Source organism: Alexandromys fortis, unplaced genomic scaffold (genome assembly GCF_014885135.2).
Source record: "Alexandromys fortis isolate MF-2015 unplaced genomic scaffold, M_Fortis_MF-2015_v1.1 scaffold_21, whole genome shotgun sequence".
NCBI lineage: Eukaryota > Metazoa > Chordata > Mammalia > Rodentia > Cricetidae > Alexandromys > Alexandromys fortis.
In genome coordinates, this window is record NW_026067905.1 from 1,726,975 (window position 1) to 1,749,469 (window position 22,495).

Sequence of the window (22,495 nt, forward strand, 5' to 3'; positions counted from 1 at the left end):
CGCGTGCTCATTCTCTTACACACTGCTTCACGCGTGCTCATTCTCTTACACACTGCTTCACGCGTGCTCATTCTCTTACACACTGCTTCATGCGTGCTCATTCTCACTGCTTCACGCGTGCTCATTCTCTCACTGCTTCACTTGTGTAGCAGCTCAGAGTTGAGTGTGCATGGAGAATGCGCAGTCCACGTGACAGACTCCTCCTGTCTAGCACTTCATAGGAAACATTTGCTAACATGTTTTGTGTTATGTACTATAAAAGAGCAAGGAGGGACTGGGAGGTGGTTCTGTGGGGACAGTGAGGGCAGCCTGAATTTAATTCCTGGACCTGTGTAAAACTAGTCATAGAGGCTCCCACATGTAGTCCTGGAGCTGGGGAGGTGGAGACGGGGATTCCTGGAGCTGGCTGGCTGGCTAAGCCTAGTCTAATTGATGAGCTCAAGGTTTAGTGAGAGACTGTCTTAAAAAATAAAATGGGGAGTGTTGAAGTGGAAACTTCACTCTGACTTCTGATGTTGGCAATGTGTAAATGTCTACACATGCATACACCACACACACACCCGCACACACCCGCACACCTGCACACACACACACAGCAGAACCTTTAATCTAGTTTAATACAGAAAATGAGTTACAACACATATGTGTGTGGTGATGGACCATCTTACCCTAATCTATAAGGACAGACCACTTCCAAGCTGTTGTTTGTAAATTCTATTCTCAAACTCTTTAAGAATACACAAATTAGTGTCAATAGTAAAAAAATGGAAAACAATGTTGCTGTATAGTTGCCATTCTTTATCTATACTCTTAACCCCTTGATTTAGTCATATGAACAAAGCCAAGGCCTCATGTTTCAACTGGAAAGTTTTGAGTGTATACCGCTCTTGTTTTGTCTTTCACTTTTGTGTGTCAGTGGAGTAGGGCATGAGCATGCCACAGTGCACACATACGTGGAGGTCAGAAGGCAGCTTGCAGGAGTCACTCTCCTGCTGCCGCGTGTTTCTGGAGGATCAAACTCAGGTTCTCAGGTTTGGCACAGACTCCTTTGCCTGCTGGGCCATCTTACTCAGCATACCTCATGCATACCTCTCCTGAAGAGAAAAGAGAGAGTGAGTGCGGCACTGACTATGTTCTGTCTAGAGTACTGATACTATAGAGTGTGGAGCGGTGAGTGAACCCAAGAGTCTCTAGTTAAGTAAGTATTTGATAACTCCATTAAAATAGCTATAATTAAAAAAATAAATACTTTTGTTCTTGGGTGTATAATTATAAATGTAGTGAGTGAACTTGTAAAACCTACCATGATGGCTACAGCTATTGTACTTGGTTCACATTTTGGCTCTATTAACAATTTAAAATCGTACACTTTCCTTATTGGAGCGTCTTGTCACATTCATGTTTCCTCCTCGTATTTGCCAAGTGACTGATTTTATTTCAGCCATCTGGAGCAAGTGAGTCACTAGAACACTGTTTGCCCAGCTGCCACTTAGAGATGTGGCTTCAGTTTTAATGAGCCAGCATCTGCTTCAGGAAGAGCCCCAGACAGTTGCTTTTCAGCAACGAGCACCCATTTTCACTTAGCGTCATGGTCCACCAGTCTCATCTACAATGCTTGTGTCCGTTTTGTCTTTAATAGGAGCATGTGAAATGGGTTCACTCTGAAATGGTGAGTAGAAACTCCCAGTTAAAGCTGATTTATGTGACTCCAGAGAAAATTGCAAAAAGCAAGATGTTCATGTCAAGACTAGAGAAAGCCTACGAAGCTGGAAGGCTGACTCGCATCGCAGTGGATGAGGTGCACTGTTGCAGTCAGTGGGGACATGACTTCAGGCCTGGTATGCATCTTTGCACCGGTTCTCGCTCAGTTCGGCATAGCACCTGCTCTGTTGAAATTCTCCCCTCTTGTGATGGGTACCCATTTCCTCAGCCTCAATGCGGCAGCCTCCCACCTTAGACTGCGAGATAACTGCTTTCTAGACCATTCAACATGTCTAGCATTCCAGACCCCGTCTTCATTTTTCCCTATTTATTGAGGAATTTGCAGCATTTTAAAGGTATTCTTATTTTTCTGGGTTTTCCAGTATCCCACCCAACTTGGAGCAATTAAAATTGATGAGACATTTTAGTAGTACTTCAGCTGCCAAACCTGTAGTCATCCTAGAGAAAGTTACTCATCATTATCTTCTTAAAAAAATCTTGGCTAAGGAGGTAGTTCAATGGTGAAGTGTAGTATGGAGGCTGCTTGTTGGTTCCCGGCTGCTCAGCAGTTCCGAAAATAATTACACAGAAACTGTATTAATTAAATCACTGCTTCGCCCATTAGCTTTGGCTTCTTATTGGCTAACTCTTACATATTAATTTAACCCATTTCTTTTAATTGCCACATGGCTGTGGCTTACCGGCTAAAGTTCTGGTGTCTGTCTCCAGCAGGGCTCCTGGGTAGGACTTACTGGCAGGTACACTAATGGAGAGGCTCCCCCCTCCCAGTAATTGTTTATTGTCATGTTATTGTCATGTATGACGTCACAGAGACCTCTTCCATCATGCGAGTTTCTGAAACCTGAATGACCTCCCAGAAATATTTCAGTCAAGAGGAACTATCTGTACAACACCTGCTTTTAAAAGGGCATTAATTTGACCTCTGTAAAGAAATTATTATTATTTATGAAGAAAACGCAGTAAAATCTCTGAATTCAAGGAGAGTGGCAGGTCCTGCAAACTTAGTTATAGCTAACTCTGCAAGTGAAACTGGGCGCCTGTGCTCGCCTTCTCTGAGGGTTCAGAGAGAGACAGACCATGTCATCTTTTTCAGATTATAAGGCACTTGGCATCTTGAAGCGCCAGTTTCCCAACACCTCACTGATTGGGCTGACCGCAACAGCAACCAACCATGTTTTGAAGGATGCACAGAAAATCCTGTGTGTGGATAAGTGTTTGATTTTCACAGCATCTTTCAATCGGCCAAATCTTTATTATGAGGTATGCAGAGGCTACACTTCATTGTGCTTTCTTCCATAATGACAGTATAAGCATTTTAATGTCAAGAGGTAATTGTCAGGACATCCATTGCTGCTTTAGTTTATCTCTGTCGTGTGCAGCATAATTCACATAGGCCAAACAGAAAATAATTCTGCATTAAGTGATACTGTCTTTTATAAACAGTTTGAGCAAGTGGCGGTATATTTGTTAGATTCTTTCTTGTAAAATGCTTGAGAACAAGGAGGGTGTGAAACCAAGAGCCCAACTGACATCCGTGTAACTAAGTAATAGAAACATACATACATACTAATGAGTTCGCTAGTATTTCCCATGTGGGTTTTATCTGATACTTACTCTGGAAGGTAAGATATTCCAGTGGCTTTCTGATTATAAGGACAGATTTTGTTTTCATTTCATTGCTTCCATACTATGCTTCATGTTTTTATTAAAGCATCAGGCAATAGAACAGCATCCATCTTCACAAGTTACCTGCTGTTTCTTTGCTTCCTCATCTCTGACACACCAGAGACTGAAAATGAAGAAGAGAGGGTGGGCAGAGGCAGGAATGGGTCAGGCGGGCGCATCCTGTGAGGCCAGGAAGGGATACTTCCCATGAGGGACTCACACCTCAGAGGCTGTAAGCAGGCACAACTTGGGTGGCACTGGTGAATCCACTTCTTAATGAGCCTGCTTTTCTAGGTTCGACAAAAGCCCTCGAATGCTGATGACTTTATTGAGGACATTGTAAAGCTCATTAATGGACGGTACAAAGGGCAATCAGGTAATGTTAAAAACAAATCAGCTTGGGGGCTGAGAGTCCATTTATGAAATGGCATAAATCCCTCTAGTGATGCATGACTGATACCTGAAAATGAGATCAAATCCATCCATTTGGTCACTAGCTGTGTGTATCATCCCTGCCATAGTGGGAGTCAAAGCTGCCTGCCTTGCCTGCTGTGGAATAGGTCCAGTGACAGTGTTGTTGACACGTTAGTATCTGTCCTGTACTTCCTGAGTGAGCAGCAATGTTCTGGAGAGAGAGAAGACACAGTACCTTGCAGAAAGGGCCATGTACATACTTACCAGGTAAAGCAAGGTGAAGTTAGGAACATCTGTCCTGCGTCTCAGAGCAAAGGACTACAGCCCAGCGGCTCTTCAGCACTGTCCTCTGGTTAGGAGAGCATAATGGTGTCTGGGAAAAGGAATTCCTGAGTCAAGTCTGAGAGAGGCTGCAGGTGTCTGTCCCTCTCCGAGGGCCTGCCTACACACGGACTGTTACCCCCGCCCCAAGATGCAAAAAAAGGTGCTTTAGCCAAATGAGCAGATTCTTCAATTTTCCAGCATCTCACAGAGTTTAAGAAGTGCTGTGTAGTGGGGATAAAGTTGCAGAGACACCCTCTTTTGGTCATGGGAACCCCGGCTGGTGGTGCAGGGTTCATTTCTGCTTAAGGCAAGCACCAAACGTTGATTATACCCAACAGTCAGTATGTGCACAGGGGCTTGGGGCCTTTGTGACTCATTTCCCTTTCTGCCTTGGGACAAATCACTTGTCTTGAGCATGGTTCTGATTAACTAAGAATATGCTGTGCATACGAACCTAATACTTGACCATGTTTTACTGCAGGAATCATATACTGTTTTTCTCAGAAAGACTCTGAACAAGTTACGATTAGTTTACAAAAATTGGGAATTCATGCAGGAACTTACCATGCCAATATGGAACCCGAAGATAAGACCAAGGTTCATACTCGGTGGTCAGCCAATGAACTTCAGGTTAAGTATATGTATTTTCTATGAATGCCTAACTTACCTTTAACAATAGTTAAATGACTCAATTAACTAACCAAGTATTAACACATTTTAGGTGGTCGTGGCTACAGTTGCATTTGGCATGGGAATTGATAAGCCAGATGTGAGGTTCGTCATCCACCATTCAATGAGCAAATCCATGGAGAATTACTACCAAGAGAGTGGCCGTGCTGGTATGTAAGGGTCTAATCCAGAAATAATCTTAGGAGAGTTGGCAGAGGACATACTTGAGAATTCTGAGTTTTCAATGCTTGTTTTTAGGTAGTAATTTTTAGAACAAGTTTTTTAAAATCCAGATTTATACTTACTTACACACCTTCTGTTGGAATATTAAAAATGGTTTATTATGTGTTGTAAACTATTGTGATGTTCATGTCGACCACTTGGAGTTTTAATTAGTAGGTTCACATGTACAACCTATAAATGAACTGTTCGTGAACATTCGTTTTTCTACATTAATAAGCTGATTTTTGATGATCCTCTTTGTAGTCATTTCAAACCCTCAGGGTAGCTCTTACAGATATCTAAAAATGTCTAGCTGTATTGTGAAGCTCTGTCAGCAATTGACGTATACTTTTTCATGTTACGGATTTTTGAAAGCAATGATGCAAACTGAGGATTCCTCAAAGCACAGGTCGCGATGACTCGAGAGCAGACTGTATTCTGTATTACGGCTTTGGAGACATATTCAGGATCAGCTCGATGGTGGTCATGGAGAATGTAGGGCAGCAGAAGTTGTACGAGATGGTGTCATACTGCCAGAATATAAGCAAGTGAGCCACGTGCCTTCCTGTATGTAGCATGTCATATGTCGTGTGGTCGTCGAGTACCTACTGAATGCACCGCTGTTAGCACAGAACACTGTAATGGCAGAGACCTGGACCCCTGACTGCCCTCCTCTGAGAAAAGAGGCTCTGTCCGTTTTTGAGGTCCTCCTTCAAGTCTATTGAAGGCTATGAATGAGGAGTTTTTCCTTTGGATCTGGTGTGTTGTTGCCTGTAGAGATTATGGAAGGGCGTGTGGGAAGATAGGCATTGGGGAGGTAAGTTCAGGCATGTCCATTCACCCTGGTGATGAGTCACTGAATAAGCCAGGGTGGGGTCAAGTTTCTCATTAGGAAATACATGGCAGTCTCTGCTTACAGCTCTCGGCTTCCTTGGGGCCCCAGGGCCGAGAACATCCTGTGTCTTTAATACTTGTCACAAAAGAGCTCAGAAGTGTCCAAGTAAACAGTGACCTGCCAGTGATAAAAACCACATTTACTTTCCAACTGATGCTGCAGTGGTCACAGGGAAGGAGAAAGTGAGAATTTCTTTGTCATAGGAGACTCCTATGAAGACTGTTTTCAGATTTAGCCTAAAATATAAGAAACTACTTCATTATCAAAACATTCTCCTCAAAGTGAGACCGGTGACTTTTGAAGTGATGGTTGTCAGCATACTGCTGGGAAAGTAGGAGTCTCCTGAGACTCCCTGGATGGGTCCATTGTAAACACAGGGGTCTGTAAGTGGACAAAGAGGTCAGTTGTGATGGGAGAAGCCACAGTTGATGGCTCTGAAGGCAGATGGGACCAGGAACCAAGGAGTGTGGGCAAGCTCTAGACAGTGTTAAAGGCTGAGGTTAGGGCTTCCAGAAGTATCCAGTCTGCCCCCACTTTGACTTTGACCCTGTGAGACTTTTATACGAAGATGAGATAGCACACTTGCACTGCCCGAGCCACCACATCTGTGCTGTTGTGACCGCAGGACAGCCATGCACATGCGCTCCTCTGGAGCAGGTCCTGAAGGCTTGAGTGATGAGTGATTCTCCCTCTCGTGTCTGCAGGTGCCGGCGTGTGTTGATAGCACAACATTTCGATGAAGTGTGGAATGCAGATGCCTGTAACAAAATGTGTGACAGCTGCTGCAAAGACATTTGTAAGCTTGCTATTTACTTAGACTCTTAGACCCTCAGTGCAGCGCGGGCTAAATGTGGGAAGGGTTAGTGCCTCCATATAGAATTAAAAGACAAACTATGACTAGAATTTTCTAGATTTAAAAATGATACAAAGGTAAGTCAAATGTATATGCACACATATTATATTACTATACTGAGGACGTTAAGGTTTTAGGAAATAAGGAAAAATTAGAATTCCTCTGGATAGAAATTCTGTAACATAAGAAAAGGCTAATGCCATGACAGTCTGTAGTACTGCATAGTCTCTGTTCTTGATACAATACATACAGGAACTTGTGTCCTGGTGCTGTTTTAACTTCTGGTCTGTGCTGTATCCTTGAAAAGCTGGACCTAGCAGTTCTCATGGGAGGACCCTGGGTTCTGGTGCTTCAGTGGGTAGAGTTCTCTGCACTTTTAACTTGACAGCTACAGACACTAATTTGCCAGTTCACAAGACTGTCTTATAGAGGCCAAACTCGTGTGAACCTTATGTGTAAGTCAGGATGCTAGTGTAGTATTTGAGGACTTCTATCCAGAACATTCCCTCGGAGCCCAGACTGGCTTTCAGAGTGTGGTGTAATTGCAGCATCAGATAAGAAAGAGCAGGCTTTCTCTGCAGTGCACACCTCCCAGTGATGTCTGGAGCATGCTGCAGCCTTTGACAACCAGGTCACCTTTACATTGCCATGATCCCTACATGACTTTTAGGAGTAGAATTTATTCTATGATAAGGATCATCGTGTCTTAATTCTAAGCATACAAAAAGAAGTTTGTGTAAAGGGCTCACAGTGTAACTTCAGCTGTTGCCATTGTTCTCTGTCCTTGCAGTGTCTGAGAAAAGGAATGTAACACAGCACTGCCGAGACCTGGTCAAGATCCTGCAGCAGGCAGAGGCACTGAATGAAAAGCTCACTCCACTGAAGCTCATCGATTCTTGGATGGGAAAGGGAGCAGCCAAGTTGAGAGTGGCTGGTGTTGTAGCCCCGGTCCTTCCCCGGGAAGACCTGGAGAAAATCATCGCACATGCTCTCCTGCAGCAGTATCTCAAGTACACAGCCATCTGTCTTCTGTGTCTTCATGTTTCTTCCCTTGACTCCTAACTGGAGCAGAGTCAGCAACTGCAGTTATTTGATGTGAACTCTTAAGCATATAGAAAACAATATACCTAATAATCTTAGACCTTGATTATGAAGTCAGAAAAGTTTAAAAAAAAAAAAAACCATGCCCCCCCTCAAAAGCCCAACTTATTTTCCTTAAGGATTATATTTGTGTTGTAGTATATTTTTTTAAAATTATACTCTTCTAAAAGTGTTTCCTATGGCTCCTTCAAGCTTTCTGCTTGACTCCTTTCTTTTACAGAGAAGACTACAGTTTCACAGCTTACGCCACCATCTCGTATCTGAAAGTGGGACCCAGAGCTAGTCTTCTCAGCAGCGACGCCCATGCTGTTACAATGCAAGTGAGGAAGTCCACACAGAGCGGCGCCAGGGTAACTCTTCATTTTCAATGTGCCTTAAGTCTCTGTAGCTTATGATGACTCCAGCTTTTACACAGTCTTCCTCAAGGTCTCTACTAGGTTTGGTTGGACACAAATGTTATCAGTTTTCTTCCTGGGTTTTGATTTTGGACAGATAAGTAGTGGAGGGCTTTAGACTGGCCCATTGTAGGAGTCAGAGGGCTGCAGTTTAAATTTAATTCTGTGAAATGCTTCCCTGATAATACTGGGTGGGATCCTCTGGTTAAGAAGTCTCTGCTGGATTCAGCAAGATGGCTTAGTGATAAAAGTCCTTTCTGCTGTCCCTGTCAGCCTGAGCTTCATCCCTGGAACTGATTCCTGTGAGCCGGCCTTTAATGGAGGAGACATTCTCTTACTCCTGTGTGCTGTTCTCTGACCCCCATGGTGTGCATATATGTAAACAATAAATAAATAATCAATTTTTAAAAAACATAAAGTGTGTCCTCCAGAGGCTGCTAGCCACCATCGAGTCTGTGCTGCAGCAGCCTCAGGTAACTGCATGTCCTCTCTGGTTTTTTTTTTTGTTTTGTTTTAATTTACAATATCCCTGTTTTATTTAAGACAGTTGCCCATATTTGAATAGAAATTTGTAGATAGGAACTGACTGATACACAAGGGGAATTCTGAGACTGGAAGGCTCACAAGAAAGCTGATCAGCAGAGCTTCCTTAACAGGTGCTGCTTTGTCATTCTGCTGCAGGCTGCGTCATCTGGAGCGTCGGAGCATGCCGAGGAGAAAAGGGACGTCCAGAAGTCCACAAACAGGATTCAGCCGTCTGGGGCTAAGAAAAGGAAGCTGGATGATGCCTGAGTGTCACTTAATCTTGCACAAAATGACTGTTTACATTATTTATGTCTAGACCATTTTTATGCTTAATTTTTGAAACAATTTTGTATTTTATACATATAAAGTTATATATTCAGAGCTTATCTGAAGATATTCAGGATCATTTGAAAATTTGAGGTCAGGAATTATATTTTACAGTATACAATAATGAAAAATACATCTTTTATGCAAAGTTGTCTAAGTGATATATTTGAGATTAAGTCCATGTAAGTGTCATAAGCTCATTTGCCTTGCTGTGACTAGCTAGTTTTCTGGTGTGACTCCCTTTAAAGCAATACCATGCTGACATAGGCTCACCCTTCCAAGATGGTGCCATTTTAGGCTGAGCAATGCAGATGATGTCTGACCGGAAGAGCTGCTGTTTTAGCTCAGATGAAAACAGTCAGTCACCAGTACCAAGGGTGTCAGCAAGAAGACTCGGCATGTTCTAAGTAAATCAAGACAGCAAGCCTCCTGAAGCCCTGGCCTTACTCTGATGTTCAAAGAAGGATCTGGTACACAGGTGCATTTGTGTGAATCAAGGTTTATTGTCAATTCTGTATCAGGAATGTTCACCTGCTAATTAGTCATTAAACTGAGTTCACTGTGAAAGTTCATGACTCCTTCCAACCAGGAATCTAGCTTCTGCATTCTTGATTTGTGGGGCCATTCACTTGGTGCAGGCGTTAGTTTTTCCAATTTGTTTCTTTTTTCCTTATTTTGAACTTACTATTCCTGAAGAAATTCTAATGTCAGTCAAAATAATCCTCTATGTCGATATCTGGATCTAGGAGATCCTCTCCGTATGATGAAAGGTCCATCTGGTTTAAAATTAAATTTTCAAATGTTTCCTCTAAATCAGTTTCACCAATTAAGACAGCTCCCATCATGCGTCCATTCTGCATGACGACTTTGACATACTCTTGTCCTCTGGTGCACCTCAGCATTAACTCGTGATCTGAGCCTAGGCCTTGTGCATTGTATTTTCCCAGCAGCACAACCTGCATGAGGATGAAAAGGTCATTTTTTGGAGTAGCTCCTTCCAACTCCCCACAAATAACATAATGTCCAGTTATCTGGGTCAAGTAGCTTAAACAGAAAAAACTATTTTGTAGTCTCGCAGTGGGAGGGGCCCAAAGAAAGCATTTGCATAGCATGAACATACTCTGTATTATTATAACATTGCCACACAACCTACAGTCACATTAAAAATCTCATCATTAATATTTTAACACTGAAACTAGAAAATATATGTGGATGATAATGCTACCCAGTCTTTAAAAACGTTGTAGATGTCTACACATACAAAGTGAACCACGTTTTCCTGAGTCATGGCTTAAAGATTTACTATACAACTGAACCAGACCCTTCCTCAGAAGTGTAGGTGTGTTTTCTCTTTTCTCTTAAGTCTAGTTTAGGAAAGAAACCCGTCTCAGAAGGAAGAGAACTAAGAATGGTAAACATCTGTCAGAGCTCCTGGTTCTTTCCTGATTGTGTGTGTGTGTATGTGTGTGTGTGATTGTATCATGGGTGTGCAAGCACCCATGGGGGCCAGAAGAGGGTGTTAGACCTCCTGGAACTGGAATTATAGGTGGTCATCTGAAGTGGGAACAGAGAACTGAATTCACATCTTCTCAAGATAGGCAATAACTAACTGCTAAGCCATCTTTCCAGTCCCATTTTTGATAACATAGTTTAAACCATAATTATTCGAGAAAAGAGCCACAGTTGCCATACTTTCAAGCAAAAAGGGTATTCTTACCTTATAGTTAAAGAATTTTGTGACATGAGCAAACAGTTCAAAGCTGAAATCCATGTCGCTAGACTGTCCCAAACCAGCTGCAGCCATGCACTTGGCTGCATACCAGCCCATCTGCCGTGCCTGGGTCCATAGTCTCATCTGCAATAGTGGGAATGGTACTTCATATTACTTTTGGTTATCATCTGAATAAAACGTATCATCCATGTGTGTGCATGTGTATGGGCACATGCGAGCATGAATGTGAATGCACGCATGCCATGTGCGTGTATGAGTGTCAGTGGACACTTGAGTCCCTGCTTGCTTTCCACTCTGAGGAGGGGTCTGTTTGGTAGCTGGCCTCCTGACTCTCAATAGGCATGCTGGGTTATAGTAGCTTATGATGACTCCAGCTTTTACACAGTCTGTGAACTCAAACTCTGGCCTCCAGGCTTGTGTAACAAGAGCTTTTATACCCACTCTACTCCATCTTCCCCACAGTTTCAGTCTTAGAAATTCCTTTATGTGCACTTCCAGTGACTTTGTTCCAGATCGTGCTATCTTTAGTGGTCACAGTGAACACCAGTCAACATGACTGTATCACAAACACATCATAATAAATTAACAGTTTTATGCCGGGCCATATCCAGAGCCATCCTGTCGGCCATGGGTTGAATACACCTGACAGGAATTCATTGAACCTTAAATTCCCCTAAGTCTGCATTGTGGGTGATATAAAGCTAATTGTTTTTCATGCAAATCAGAATGTAGAAATATGAAAATCACTCAGAATAAGGGATATCTGCTTATTTTGAGCTATTGTTCCCTTGTATCAGATTATGACATAAAGTTATAATTTGTCCTGGAGGGGTCAAGCAGAAAAGAAAGGTAACCCCACAACTCTTTCTAATTAAAAACATTTCCATCTACTGCAATATGAAATGACTTTAAAGTGGGAATCTGTTACTTGTCTGCAAACCACCAGTGATGGCTTCCCTTCCAGTTAAAGAGGAGAAAAGCTGGAACAGAAACTTGGGTTCACTGGTAGCAACTGCTTTGTTTTCACAGGGAACTGCATAGACACATGGTCATAGGTGCAGGCTCACCTGCTGCCAGACTGGGCTCGGCTGCCAGCATGCAGTACAGATGTCTCCAGCAGCATAGATGTCAGGAAGTGACGTGCGCATCTGGTCATCCACTTTCAGGCCACCATCTTCTCCTAGATCAAACTAAATAGTTTGTCATTAGCATTAGGATGACAAAAACAGGAAGTTTAAGCAAGTCAAGCTTGGACATGTTAACCAAGCTCTGATCAGAAAGATAAAAGCACTTCTAATGCTAAAATGCTAATATAACGATCTGTAAACTTTACTCTTTGAGAATTCATACAGGGCAGTCTTCCATCAACCTTTAGATAAACAAATTGGACATTACATCTTTAGATAATACTTAAGCTGGATTGTAAGTATTTAGGGATGCTAAGTAGAAAATACTGTAAATCAAGAGTTGCTGCCATCTTAGGTTACAGTTAACTAAAATGATGCCTGAAAAGTAGATATGATAAAGATTAGGAAGTGGACAGAATTCACCTTACATTGTTTCCGTGGAGGAAAGGGTGTACATTTGGCGTGACTCCCGTAGCACTGACAAGGAAATCACAGCCGTAGATCTTCCCATTGGTTAGTTCCACATACACAGGCCACACTTCTTAAAAGAAAAAGAAGAGAATTCAGTTCTCAAGAATCATCTTGAGCAGTTACTCTCAATATCGCGTGAACGGAACAGAAACAGAAAGGGCAGGCGGCTTTAGGACACCTCTTGACTACAGAAGGTCCTCTGGCTGGGACAGCTGAGCGCAATGACACTGTTTTGTGCTTGGCAGCTTCAAAAGCACAGTGCTCTAGGGGACTAAACACAGTCCTTTGGATGTGGGCAGAAACATAACAGTAAATTTAAACTGATGATTACTTTCTAAATTTAATTGTGAAGCAATTTGATTGGTATTTCATGTCACTCAGCATTTAATCCCACTCTTCTTGATGTTTCTCCTCACTGTCCACAACCCCACTCTACCATTCTTTTTCCTAGAAAAGACTAGAAGATTCTAGAACATTAGCCGCCTAACTGCCGTGTTGATAATTCACAGACTGTGCCTGGAGGAGTTCTTCCGTGGTGTATAATGAGACCAGGAATCTGCACTTAGTCCCAAACACGGAATTTTAAATTTGATTTAAAAGTTATGTTACTTACAGTTGTGTTACTTATGAAAGCTTCTATTTTGTTTTGGTCTGTGATATACTGACTAACTCACTAGGTCAGGTTGTAATGGTCCAAATACTGTGAACCCAAATAAAATGGAAAGCTTCATAACATGGAATTTATTAGAAAATTTAACCAAGAGCAGTGAAATAAGGGCCTGAAGAATAAGGTTTTTTTTTTTAACCAATTTTTATATGAAAATGTGAGTTTAAAATGTAACATCAGGCAGTGGTGGTGCATGCCTTCAATACTACCACTAGGGGGGGCAGAGGCACGTACATCTCTGAGTTTGAGACCAGTTTGGTCTACAGAGTGAATTCCAGGACAGCCAGGGAGGCAGAGAGAAACCCTGTCTCAAAAATAAATAAATAAATACATACATACATACATACATAAATAAATAAATGTATATATTTATTTATCATGATTAATTTAAGGAGTAATATTTTTTTCTTTTACCTTTATCAACTGTAACTGACTTATGCTGATCCTTTGGAAAAGTCAAGGGCTTTTTCTTCATAATCGTAAACTCCTCTTGAAGGTAGATTTTCTTGACTTCACATTTGGTTTCAATGTGAATACTGTGTGAAAACTGGACAAAATGAATACTGGTCAGCACAATCCAGACAATGCCTGCTGAGACACGGATATCGTAGTATAAGTACAGCACGCTGATGCTCCCAAATACGCCTCTCAGAGTCTGTGTGCAAAGGTGAGCAGAATCCACCCAGCGCTGCCAAGCATGACGTGGCAAGTGGATGAGGCAATCTGGAAATCCACGAAATTCTACAGGTTTTCACTGCGGTGTGGCTAGCTCGCCTCCTTCACGCCAGGGAGGCAGCAGGCAGCAGTGTTCGCTGAAGGACTCTTAAATGGATGGTAAAACTGCAAACTTAGAAGTCCCAGGAATTCTGGAGAAAATGATTTCACACTATTCTTATCCCCAGTTAGACTCCGTTTAGCCAGCTCCCCTTCTACCCACCAAAGCCTGAAAAGGTTTCAGTGCAAATACAGACACTTTTGTATTCTTGGAATATTTGAATGACAGCAATTTTGTAACTTAAAAAAATTGAAAGTATCTATTAAGTAAAAGCAAGTTACCTACTTACTCAATGAAAATATGACCTATTTGACTCCACCTAGTAACCCCTTGTAAGCACTTTGTTAGGGTGCTGCAAACATCAAAGGGACCTTTAGCAGAAGACTGAGAACTGTGGTTTATCCCTGTAGACATCTCCAGCTCCGCAGTTAGAGGGAAATATTCGCTATTTTGGGTGGGCATCTGGATCAGTGGGTTTGAAGACCTTTCCTACATAGTACACTTAAAGTCAGGTGACCCAGAGATTTGGCATTTGGATGGGTGGCATTGGTTGATAGAAACATACCTCTTCTGTTCCTTTCAGATCCAAGCCTCCGTGCCAGTCTGGTCCGAGGGCACTGCCCACATTTTCAACTTTAGCTTTGGTTCTGTTTTCCTTTCTCATTCCTAAGAAATGAACTCAGATGATTTTAAAATGGCTGGACAGAGAGTCAGTCATCTCTCCAGAGAGTCAGTCATCTCTGGAGCCTTTGGGCAACGTCCTGATTCTCAGGCAGACATGCAGCGAGGTGGCACGTCTCTGTATTTGCTGCTTTGTGCACTGAGTGTTCTGTGACAGTGACAGAATGGTGACCTTTCACTGACACTGTGTCAGCACCCAGTGTGTCTCAGGGTTACACACTTGCCAATGTAAGAGTGTGAAAATTAGCTATTAGAGTCTAAACTCCATCAATCTGTAGCCTCTCCAAAACTTAGAAAATCCACTTAGAATTTTATGAGCCCAAAGCTTGTTTGAAGTCTATTAAATAAACTAGTGGGTATCGTTCTCAGTGGATTTTTTAGAAAGTAGTCTTGGGCATTGCTCAATTGTAGCAACTGTTTGACAAGATGCAAATGGCCCGGTTATTTCACTTAATTTAAAATGCCTATGCGTATTAAATGTCTATTTTTCATTTTAAAATAACTAAGAAAAAGTTGTTTAGATTTTGTTTTGAGATTGGATCTTACTTTATAGCCCTGACTATCCCAGAACGCACAGAGAGCCTGCCACTGACTCTTGTGTACTGAGATTAAGGGTATGCCATCATACCCTTTATATGTTTCTTTTTATTTTTGTTGTGTGTGTGGGTGCTTTGCCTGCATATATGTCTACCACTCGTGCTCTTGGTTCCGTTGGAGGCCTGAAGGAGGTACTGGACCCCTCAGAACTAGGGTCAAAGATGTTGTGGGCATCTTTGTGAGTGCTGGGAATCAAATTTGGGTCTCCCGAAAGAGCTGTAGTGTTCTTAACTACTGAGCCATCTCTCCAGCCCCCAATATATTTTCTAATCTGAAAATTTTATATGGGACAGTATGAGCAAGGAAGTCAAGACCATGAGGGGTTCACCCACTGAGACAATGTGCCTGAGCTAATGGGAGCTCACCAACTCCAACTGGACTGGGAATGAACGAACATGGAATCAAACTAGTCCCTCTGAATGTGGCTGACAGTTGCGGCAGACTGAGGGGCCAATGATAATGGCACTGGGATTTGTCTCTACTGCATGTACTGGCTTTTTGAGATCCTATTCTCTTTGGATGTATTCCTTGCTCAACCTAGATGTAGTAGGGAGGGCCTTGGACTTTCCACAGGGCAGCAGGGTGCCTTACCCTCTCTTAGGATAGGAGGGGAGTGAGGGGAGGGTATGTGGAGGAAGTGGGAAGGGAATCGGGGTGGGGGGAAGTGGGAATTTTGATTGGTATTTTTTTTAAAGTAATAAAATAATAAAAAAATAAAAAAAGACATAGAATTAAATATCCATGTTCCTGCCCCCTAAATACTATTTACTGAATTTTCTTATAGTTAAAAATTAGTTTCATCCGTGAATGAAGCAAGCCAGATATTGCACTTACCTTCAACGGTGTATATGGTTCTTCTATGAGCAATTTTAGCCTCTGATTTTTCAGACATGAGCTTTGAAATCAAAAACTCTGCTGCACCTGCGTCAAAGAAAGTATTCCCAATGGCTTTATCCTTTATGGCCCAAATCACTTCACAGCCTTCAATTTCATACCTAGGAAGAATGTTACAATTTCCTGTAGAAAAGTTCGGGGAAAAAAATCTCTGCAAGCAAATAATGACTGTCCTGTGCAGCAGAAGTAAAAAGCACAGACTATAATGGGGAGTGTAGTTCACTTTAAGGACGGTAAGAGTTTAGCTGGGCGGTGGTGCATGCCTTTAATCCCAGCACTCAGGAGGCAGAGGCAGGTGGATCTCTGTGAGTTCGAGGCCAGCCTGGTCTACAAGAGCTAGTTCCAGGATAGGCTCCAAAACTACAGAGAAACCCTGTCTAAAAAAACAAACAAGAGTTAAAGTAGAATACATACTCAAGCAAGTTTATCAACTTTACTGAAAGAGCCCAGTGATGACATGTACGGAGTACTACATAACATACATCACAATGACCGTCTTCTCAGTGTTCAGTGGACAACACAGCCATAGATATGTACTCCAAGGGTCCTAGGGTACTTTCTGGCTGTGACAGAAGCAGTGACAGATGTATGTATGTATGTATGTATGCCTGTATGTACATTATGTATGTATGTATGTATGTATGAACGGATGATGTGACCTAAGGGCACTGAAAACACTGCTTCGTCTGGTGACTTTCCTAGATGCTCATGTAGGAAGGTTGGAAGGAGGTTTGCTTGTAACACCTTCAAGCAGTTATAAAGAACTACCACCTGCTTTAAATTCTCTCACCCAGACCATCTAGCTAAAGAGATCCTGTTCAGAAAAAGATAAGGAATGTAAAGGGAAAAACACAGGCCTTTGTAAAGCAAGCTGGCCTCTCACCATTCACCAGCTAACCAAGCTCCCGGCACCTTATTTATCTAGGTTTGGACACTAAGAATGCTGAGTGCATTCCACCCACTCCCTGATGAACATCATCATTCAGATAATCAGGAAAATTTGCAGGACTTTCTGCTGCTATTCAGTAAACTGTTATGGTAAAACTAATGTATATGTGGACAATCTTAAACAAACTGGATACACAGCCCTCTTACCACAGGACACTTGGATTTTACAACAAAGAGTATAATGTATCCTTTAACATTTAAAACTTCCATTGCCCTTGCATGTGCATCATGTATGTGGGTGCATGTGTCACTGCATGCATGTGAAGTTGGTACAACTTTATGGAGTCTATTCTCTTAAAAATGTTTATTGTCGTGTGTCTGTATATGCATCATGGTGTATATGTGGAAATCAGAAGGCAACACTGGAATGAGCTCTTCCATCTTTATATGGATGGGTTTGGGGGCTGTACCTGCTAAGCCATCTTGTTACCCCAATTTTCTCCATTGTTATGGTACAAAGTACTGCCATCTTTATTTGTAGGCTGGCAGGATGATTTTTCAAGATGAATCAACAGCCAGATAATAGACAAAGGTTTAGTGCATGCGACTCCACGATACCTGAAGTCACATTCTGATACACGGGTAAGACTCCAGTGCCCAACCAGGCCAAGGAACACTCTTAGTCACCGAGTTTCTGATTACTGGGAGGACATCTGAGTTGGTCTTTCTCAGGCTGTATAGCATTGCTCATCAGAAGAAAGCAGAGAACATACTTGCGGGTAACATTTCATATCTCACATTTAAGCATGCTTATGAAATGCTTTTCTTTTTATAATTTGGAAACCTTCCTATTTCATTCATACTTCTTTCTAGAAGTAATGTCACAGCATACAACAATGTGGCATAGCATCCCTATGACTGACTAGCAGCCACATTACATCTGTAATCATGAGAGACTCCTGGGCTAGCTCTCCCCCAAGAGTACCCACTAATCCACTCCCCGTAACGCTAACAGGGCTCTCAGTGAGATATCAAAGCATGGTGCCATCACACAGGGAGCTACTTCCAATTGAGAAACCACTCTACAGAAATACATTCCAGGTATTATGACTTTATGAAATTATGGAAATTATTTGTTGTGTGTCTTTAGAAGGGACAGCATCAAACTGCCTTTGGAAGATCAGCAGGGCAGTAACTGAGAGAAAGGTAAGATGAAGTAACTGAGGACAGCATTGGCCTCTGGAGTATGCAATGGCACAGAACAGAGGGGTTGCCTGTCACTTTTCATCATGAGTGATGACTCAGATCACAGAATCAGGAGCAACATGGTAAGAGACCTTCCTACAGCTACCAGAGCTTTCCAGATACAGAACTGTAAGTTAACTCAAGTAATAATCACCAGTCTCCAAATGAGGTCAAGAAAGAGTTGGATGCTGTGAGATTCTGAGCAGGAAAATATTTCCAATGGAAGTTACAGTAATGATACCCACTGGATGCTTCTGGAAGTAGCTAGAAGAACATGTGCGATCCCTTCACTTCTCTGCTCACCTCAGCTTCTGGGTGGACCCTAGTTTCCCTGCATAGCACAACTGCCACAGTCATCCGAGGGATGGCCATCCTCACGCGCAGGTGCCCAGTGGGTGGCTGTCCTCTAAAGGACAGGTAAGCCAGGCTGGCAGTTGGAATGGAATTCGTGAATACTTGCGATTTTCTAGTTTAGACTCAAATTTGTTTTAATTCCAAGTTGGTATCGACCAAACTTTCTAGCATGAAAACCATCTACTCTTCTCGTCAGCCATGGCTAACAGGCGGAACTGCTGAGGAAACTGAGTCTGCTATGCAGCTTTCAGAGGAACATTTCTGTGTCTATGGAACTTGAAGTATCTTAAGATGAAAACATTTGTATTAATGTGTTCTCAAATATTTCTCCAGACCAAAACTCCAGAGTTGGGAATAACACACATTCTAATCAGCATGAGAAATGCTGGGTTTCGCTGTTGCTGGAGGTCCTTCCGCCCCTCCAACCAATAGCTGCTGTGATACCAGCCCATTGGGGCGTGGTCTCACTCCCTTTAAAAAAGCGGCTATTTCCTCTGCTCACTCTCTTCTCTTCCTGCTCCGCTGGAGACTAGACTCCCTTCCTGGTTGTGCAGATGGCTGTTGTCTGGGATTGTGATCTGTAAGTTTTTTTCCCCTTTAAATAAATAACACCCTATTAATCATAACTCCAAACTGGTGCTGCCTTGTTCGTGACTTACGCCTTCATTTCGCCACCTGGACAGGTGATGCGTGAGTAACGCATGGTGCATTACTAATGGTATGCACGTGTAGGTTATTAGACAGTGCCCACTCAGAGAACACATCATGAGTCAGACCAGCAAGGTCAAACACATCCTACATCCTGTATAACTCAAGTTGCAGACTTAAATAGTCAAGTGGGTTTTCTCTTTGAAAACATATGGGAAAGTATGTATATTTCTCTTGACTTTAAGGTGTGTTTTCTTGCTGCTCAAAGCATCATCGTTCTCACAGCAGCCGTGGTATTAGAGAAACACTTACACCAGCTCAAGCGCAATGCCACCGTTCCCGACAATCATTATCCTCTTGGCTTTTCTAAGCTGTTTCTGAAATTCCTGTTAGGAAGAAACAATCAGACAGCATTTTGATAAAATAGAGGCATCACTGAAAATATTCTAAACATGGGTGTTTTACAGTTTACAGTGGGACAACAAAATAAAATGTACTCCCTTGTCTCAGGACACTTCCTCCCTATTAGCATTATGGCCTCTCTTGCTTCCAGGTGGCCGTGACTGCAGCACCTCTTGCCTTTGTATCCCCATGGACCTCGGCAAGGGATGCTGTCTGCATCACCTCATCCTTGCGCTTGACTCCACCTCTGTCAGAAGCAGGCTCCATTTCAGGCCTCCCTGCAGTCCCCCACTTCTACAGCTCCCAGGACTGAGACTCAGGGCACATGGATTAGGAGTCACTGGCCTTAGCAGCTCCTAACAAGATGACCTGGGATGAGCTACTTAACTTTCTATGTCCTATGGTGTCCACTACAAAGAGTAAAAGAGTCCCTGTCTCTCCCAGTGTTTGTGTCAGGATGATGGGACACATATGGGACATGACATATACAAAGCTTAAGAGTAGCAGGGAGAGAATTCCTAGCATTAATTCAAGAAATGTTATCATTTCATGACAATGCCTCTTGTACCACCTTCCCTCATGATTAAGATGAACTCAGAGTAGCCTGTGGTCCTCCTGGCACTTCACAAATACAGGTGTCCCTTGCTTTAGAGTGACTTCGGAACAAAGAATTCATTTACCCCTTCTAAGTAACTACCACCATTAACTTCACTTAAAAACATACATCACTGACTAAAACTGGCTTAAATTCTACAAGACAAAACCCTGAAGTTTTAATTTGCTGCTCATAAAGGGTCAGGTCTTATAGAAGCTCAATAAAGAACACAGACACAGAGATAAAAAGCATACATTTAAACCATGCATGGATATAACCAGAGGCTGCTCATTCCTACCCTAGCCACCCAGACCCGAATAATTACATAGAAACTATATTAATTACAACACTGTTTGGCCTATTAGCTCAGGCTTCTTATTAAATAACTCTTACATCTTAAATTAACCTATTTCTATTAATTTGTGTATCACCACAAGGCTGTGGCCTACTGGTAAGGTTCAGGGATGTCTTCCTCCTTCAGCAGCTACATGGCATCTCTGTGACTCTGCCTACTCTCTCTATATATCTTTTCCAGCCTGGCTCTATTCTGCCCTGCCATAAGCCAAAGCAGCTTTATTCATTAATCAATAAAAGCAACACATATACAGAAGTACTTCCCACATCACACAGGTACTGATTAGTCACCCTAGAATAACCATACTTGGGGTACACTGAGAAGTTACCCTAGAATAACCATACTTGGGGTGCACTGAGTGGTTACCGTAGAATAACCATACTTGGGGTACACTGAGTAGTTACTATAGAATAACCCTACTCGGGGAGCACTGAGTGGTTACCCTAGAATAAGCAGCCTGGAGAAAATCCTTAGCCACTTTATAAAGAATATGGATCATATAAATGCAGTGCAATCACATCCTTGCTGGGTGTGGAGATGAAACCAGAGAGCTTCTTGGTAACAAGAGCGGATAAGCCCTGTCATAATGAAAAAAATATTTTTTGCTGTGTTTCATGGAAAGTTAGCTGTACAGGAGGGTTTGCTTCTTACAGGGCAGAGCAACAAGCCAAGCAAGTTCTGACAGTCACAAAAATCTTAGAAGTATTATTATTAATTTTTCTGGGAAATCTGGGAAATGATTGTTATACTGTTTAGCTGCAAATCTCATATTCCCAGTACACAATGATGAACGTGTGTTGATGTAAAGTGTAAGGCCAAGCACGGTCTTGGTATCTTTGAGTGTCACAGCCAAAAGAGCAAGGAGTCAATTTTAGCTAAAACCATGTAATCATTAGCCAAAGTGAAGCTGGCAACAATAAAACACAACCATTCTGTGGCCTCTGAATGGTGGGTGGGCACTGCCTCTCGGAGACAGTGTGGCGTCAACATCAGTGAAGCACAGCATTCACAAGGGACCCTCTTTCCCTTTCGTAGACCCGCCCTTAAGACAAGACATTACCTGAGCACTGTCGGTATCACGGATTCCTAACACGTATGGATTTCCCTCACAGATCAACTTTGGTTTAGCTCCAGCACACAGACAGAGTTTCTTATACACATGCTGACGGCCGTCTTCTGTGACGATACACTGTGAACAAAGGGCAAGGAAGGCAAAAGCAAACAGTTGAGACAAAAGAACACATGGGCGGCCGATGCTCAGTGACAGTGAGTGGGATTCCCCTCTGTGTGCTGTGATTACCATTGATAGATACAGTGTGTAGGATTCCCCTCTGTGTGCTGTGATTACCACTGATAGATACAGTGTGTAGGATTTCCCCTCTGTGTGCTGTGATTACCATTGATAAATAAAGGAACTATAACAGAGCTATAGGGGAACAGAGCTAGGTGGGGAAAACTAAGCTGAATGCTGGGAGAAAGGAGGCAGAGTTAGAGAGAAGCCATGGAGCTGCCACTGGAGACAGACACCCTGAAACTTTGCTGGTAAGTCACGACCTCGTGGAGATGAACAGATTAATGGAGATAGGTTAACTTAAGATGTAAGAGTTAGCCAATAAGAAGCTAGAGCTAATGGGCCAAGCAGTGATTTAATTAATACAGTTCCTATGTGATTATTTCGGTTCTGGGCAGCTGGGACCAACAAGCAGCTCCTTTCAACAACAGTGATTACAAGGTAATTGAGGGGTGTACATTCTCTAGTGTAATGAGCACTGGTCATACATGCCGAGAGTCTGATGGAAACTAGCTTTCCTCCTCTGGAACAAAGGTCTGCATTAACAGAATCTCTTGATTATGCTGACTTCAAATTAAAATGATCATTTCCCCCCTGGGACAAGCTTCATTGAACATGTATATGTATGTATGTATGTGTATGTGTATATGTATATGTGTAT

At 42.4% G+C, this 22,495-nt stretch overlaps 2 protein-coding genes and 2 long non-coding RNA genes across 7 annotated transcripts in view; 2 read left to right on the forward strand and 2 right to left on the reverse strand.

The window, feature by feature from the left end:
* The window catches only part of Recql (RecQ like helicase), a 30,114-nt gene extending 20,435 nt beyond the window's left edge, over positions 1–9,679 (forward strand). For all 3 annotated transcript variants that reach the window (XM_050135285.1, XM_050135283.1, XM_050135284.1), the window contains exons 6-15: positions 1,640–1,838; positions 2,816–2,982; positions 3,682–3,763; positions 4,607–4,755; positions 4,847–4,964; positions 5,426–5,564; positions 6,616–6,707; positions 7,555–7,774; positions 8,086–8,215; positions 8,942–9,679. In XM_050135285.1, coding sequence (XP_049991242.1) covers positions 1,640–1,838; positions 2,816–2,982; positions 3,682–3,763; positions 4,607–4,755; positions 4,847–4,964; positions 5,426–5,564; positions 6,616–6,707; positions 7,555–7,774; positions 8,086–8,215; positions 8,942–9,052 — 1,407 coding nt within the window. In that variant the 3' untranslated portion in view covers positions 9,053–9,679. The remainder of the gene's footprint in view (positions 1–1,639; positions 1,839–2,815; positions 2,983–3,681; positions 3,764–4,606; positions 4,756–4,846; positions 4,965–5,425; positions 5,565–6,615; positions 6,708–7,554; positions 7,775–8,085; positions 8,216–8,941) is intronic.
* The window catches only part of LOC126497343 (uncharacterized), a 249,664-nt gene that overhangs the window by 213,157 nt on the left and 14,012 nt on the right, over positions 1–22,495 (forward strand). The gene's annotated exons all lie outside the window — the stretch shown is intronic.
* Positions 22–4,600, reverse strand: LOC126497340 (uncharacterized). The gene is made up of 3 exons (XR_007590588.1): positions 4,066–4,600; positions 3,337–3,511; positions 22–1,094 (listed from the first exon to the last, which is right to left on the reverse strand). It is a non-coding gene; the product is annotated as an uncharacterized lncRNA (long non-coding RNA).
* Pyroxd1 (pyridine nucleotide-disulphide oxidoreductase domain 1) overlaps positions 9,595–22,495 on the reverse strand; it is a 23,144-nt gene continuing 10,243 nt past the window's right edge. The window contains exons 4-12 of one of the 2 annotated variants that reach the window (XM_050135292.1): positions 21,604–21,732; positions 19,504–19,577; positions 15,997–16,157; positions 14,450–14,550; positions 13,524–13,656; positions 12,400–12,509; positions 11,912–12,034; positions 10,830–10,967; positions 9,595–10,068 (exon numbers count right to left, since the gene is read on the reverse strand). In XM_050135292.1, the coding sequence (XP_049991249.1) occupies positions 9,820–10,068; positions 10,830–10,967; positions 11,912–12,034; positions 12,400–12,509; positions 13,524–13,656; positions 14,450–14,550; positions 15,997–16,157; positions 19,504–19,577; positions 21,604–21,732 (1,218 nt within the window). In that variant the 3' untranslated portion in view covers positions 9,595–9,819. Of the gene's footprint in view, positions 10,069–10,829; positions 10,968–11,911; positions 12,035–12,399; positions 12,513–13,523; positions 13,657–14,449; positions 14,551–15,996; positions 16,158–19,503; positions 19,578–21,603; positions 21,733–22,495 lie in introns of both variants that reach the window. The other variant, XM_050135291.1, reaches the window with a different exon arrangement.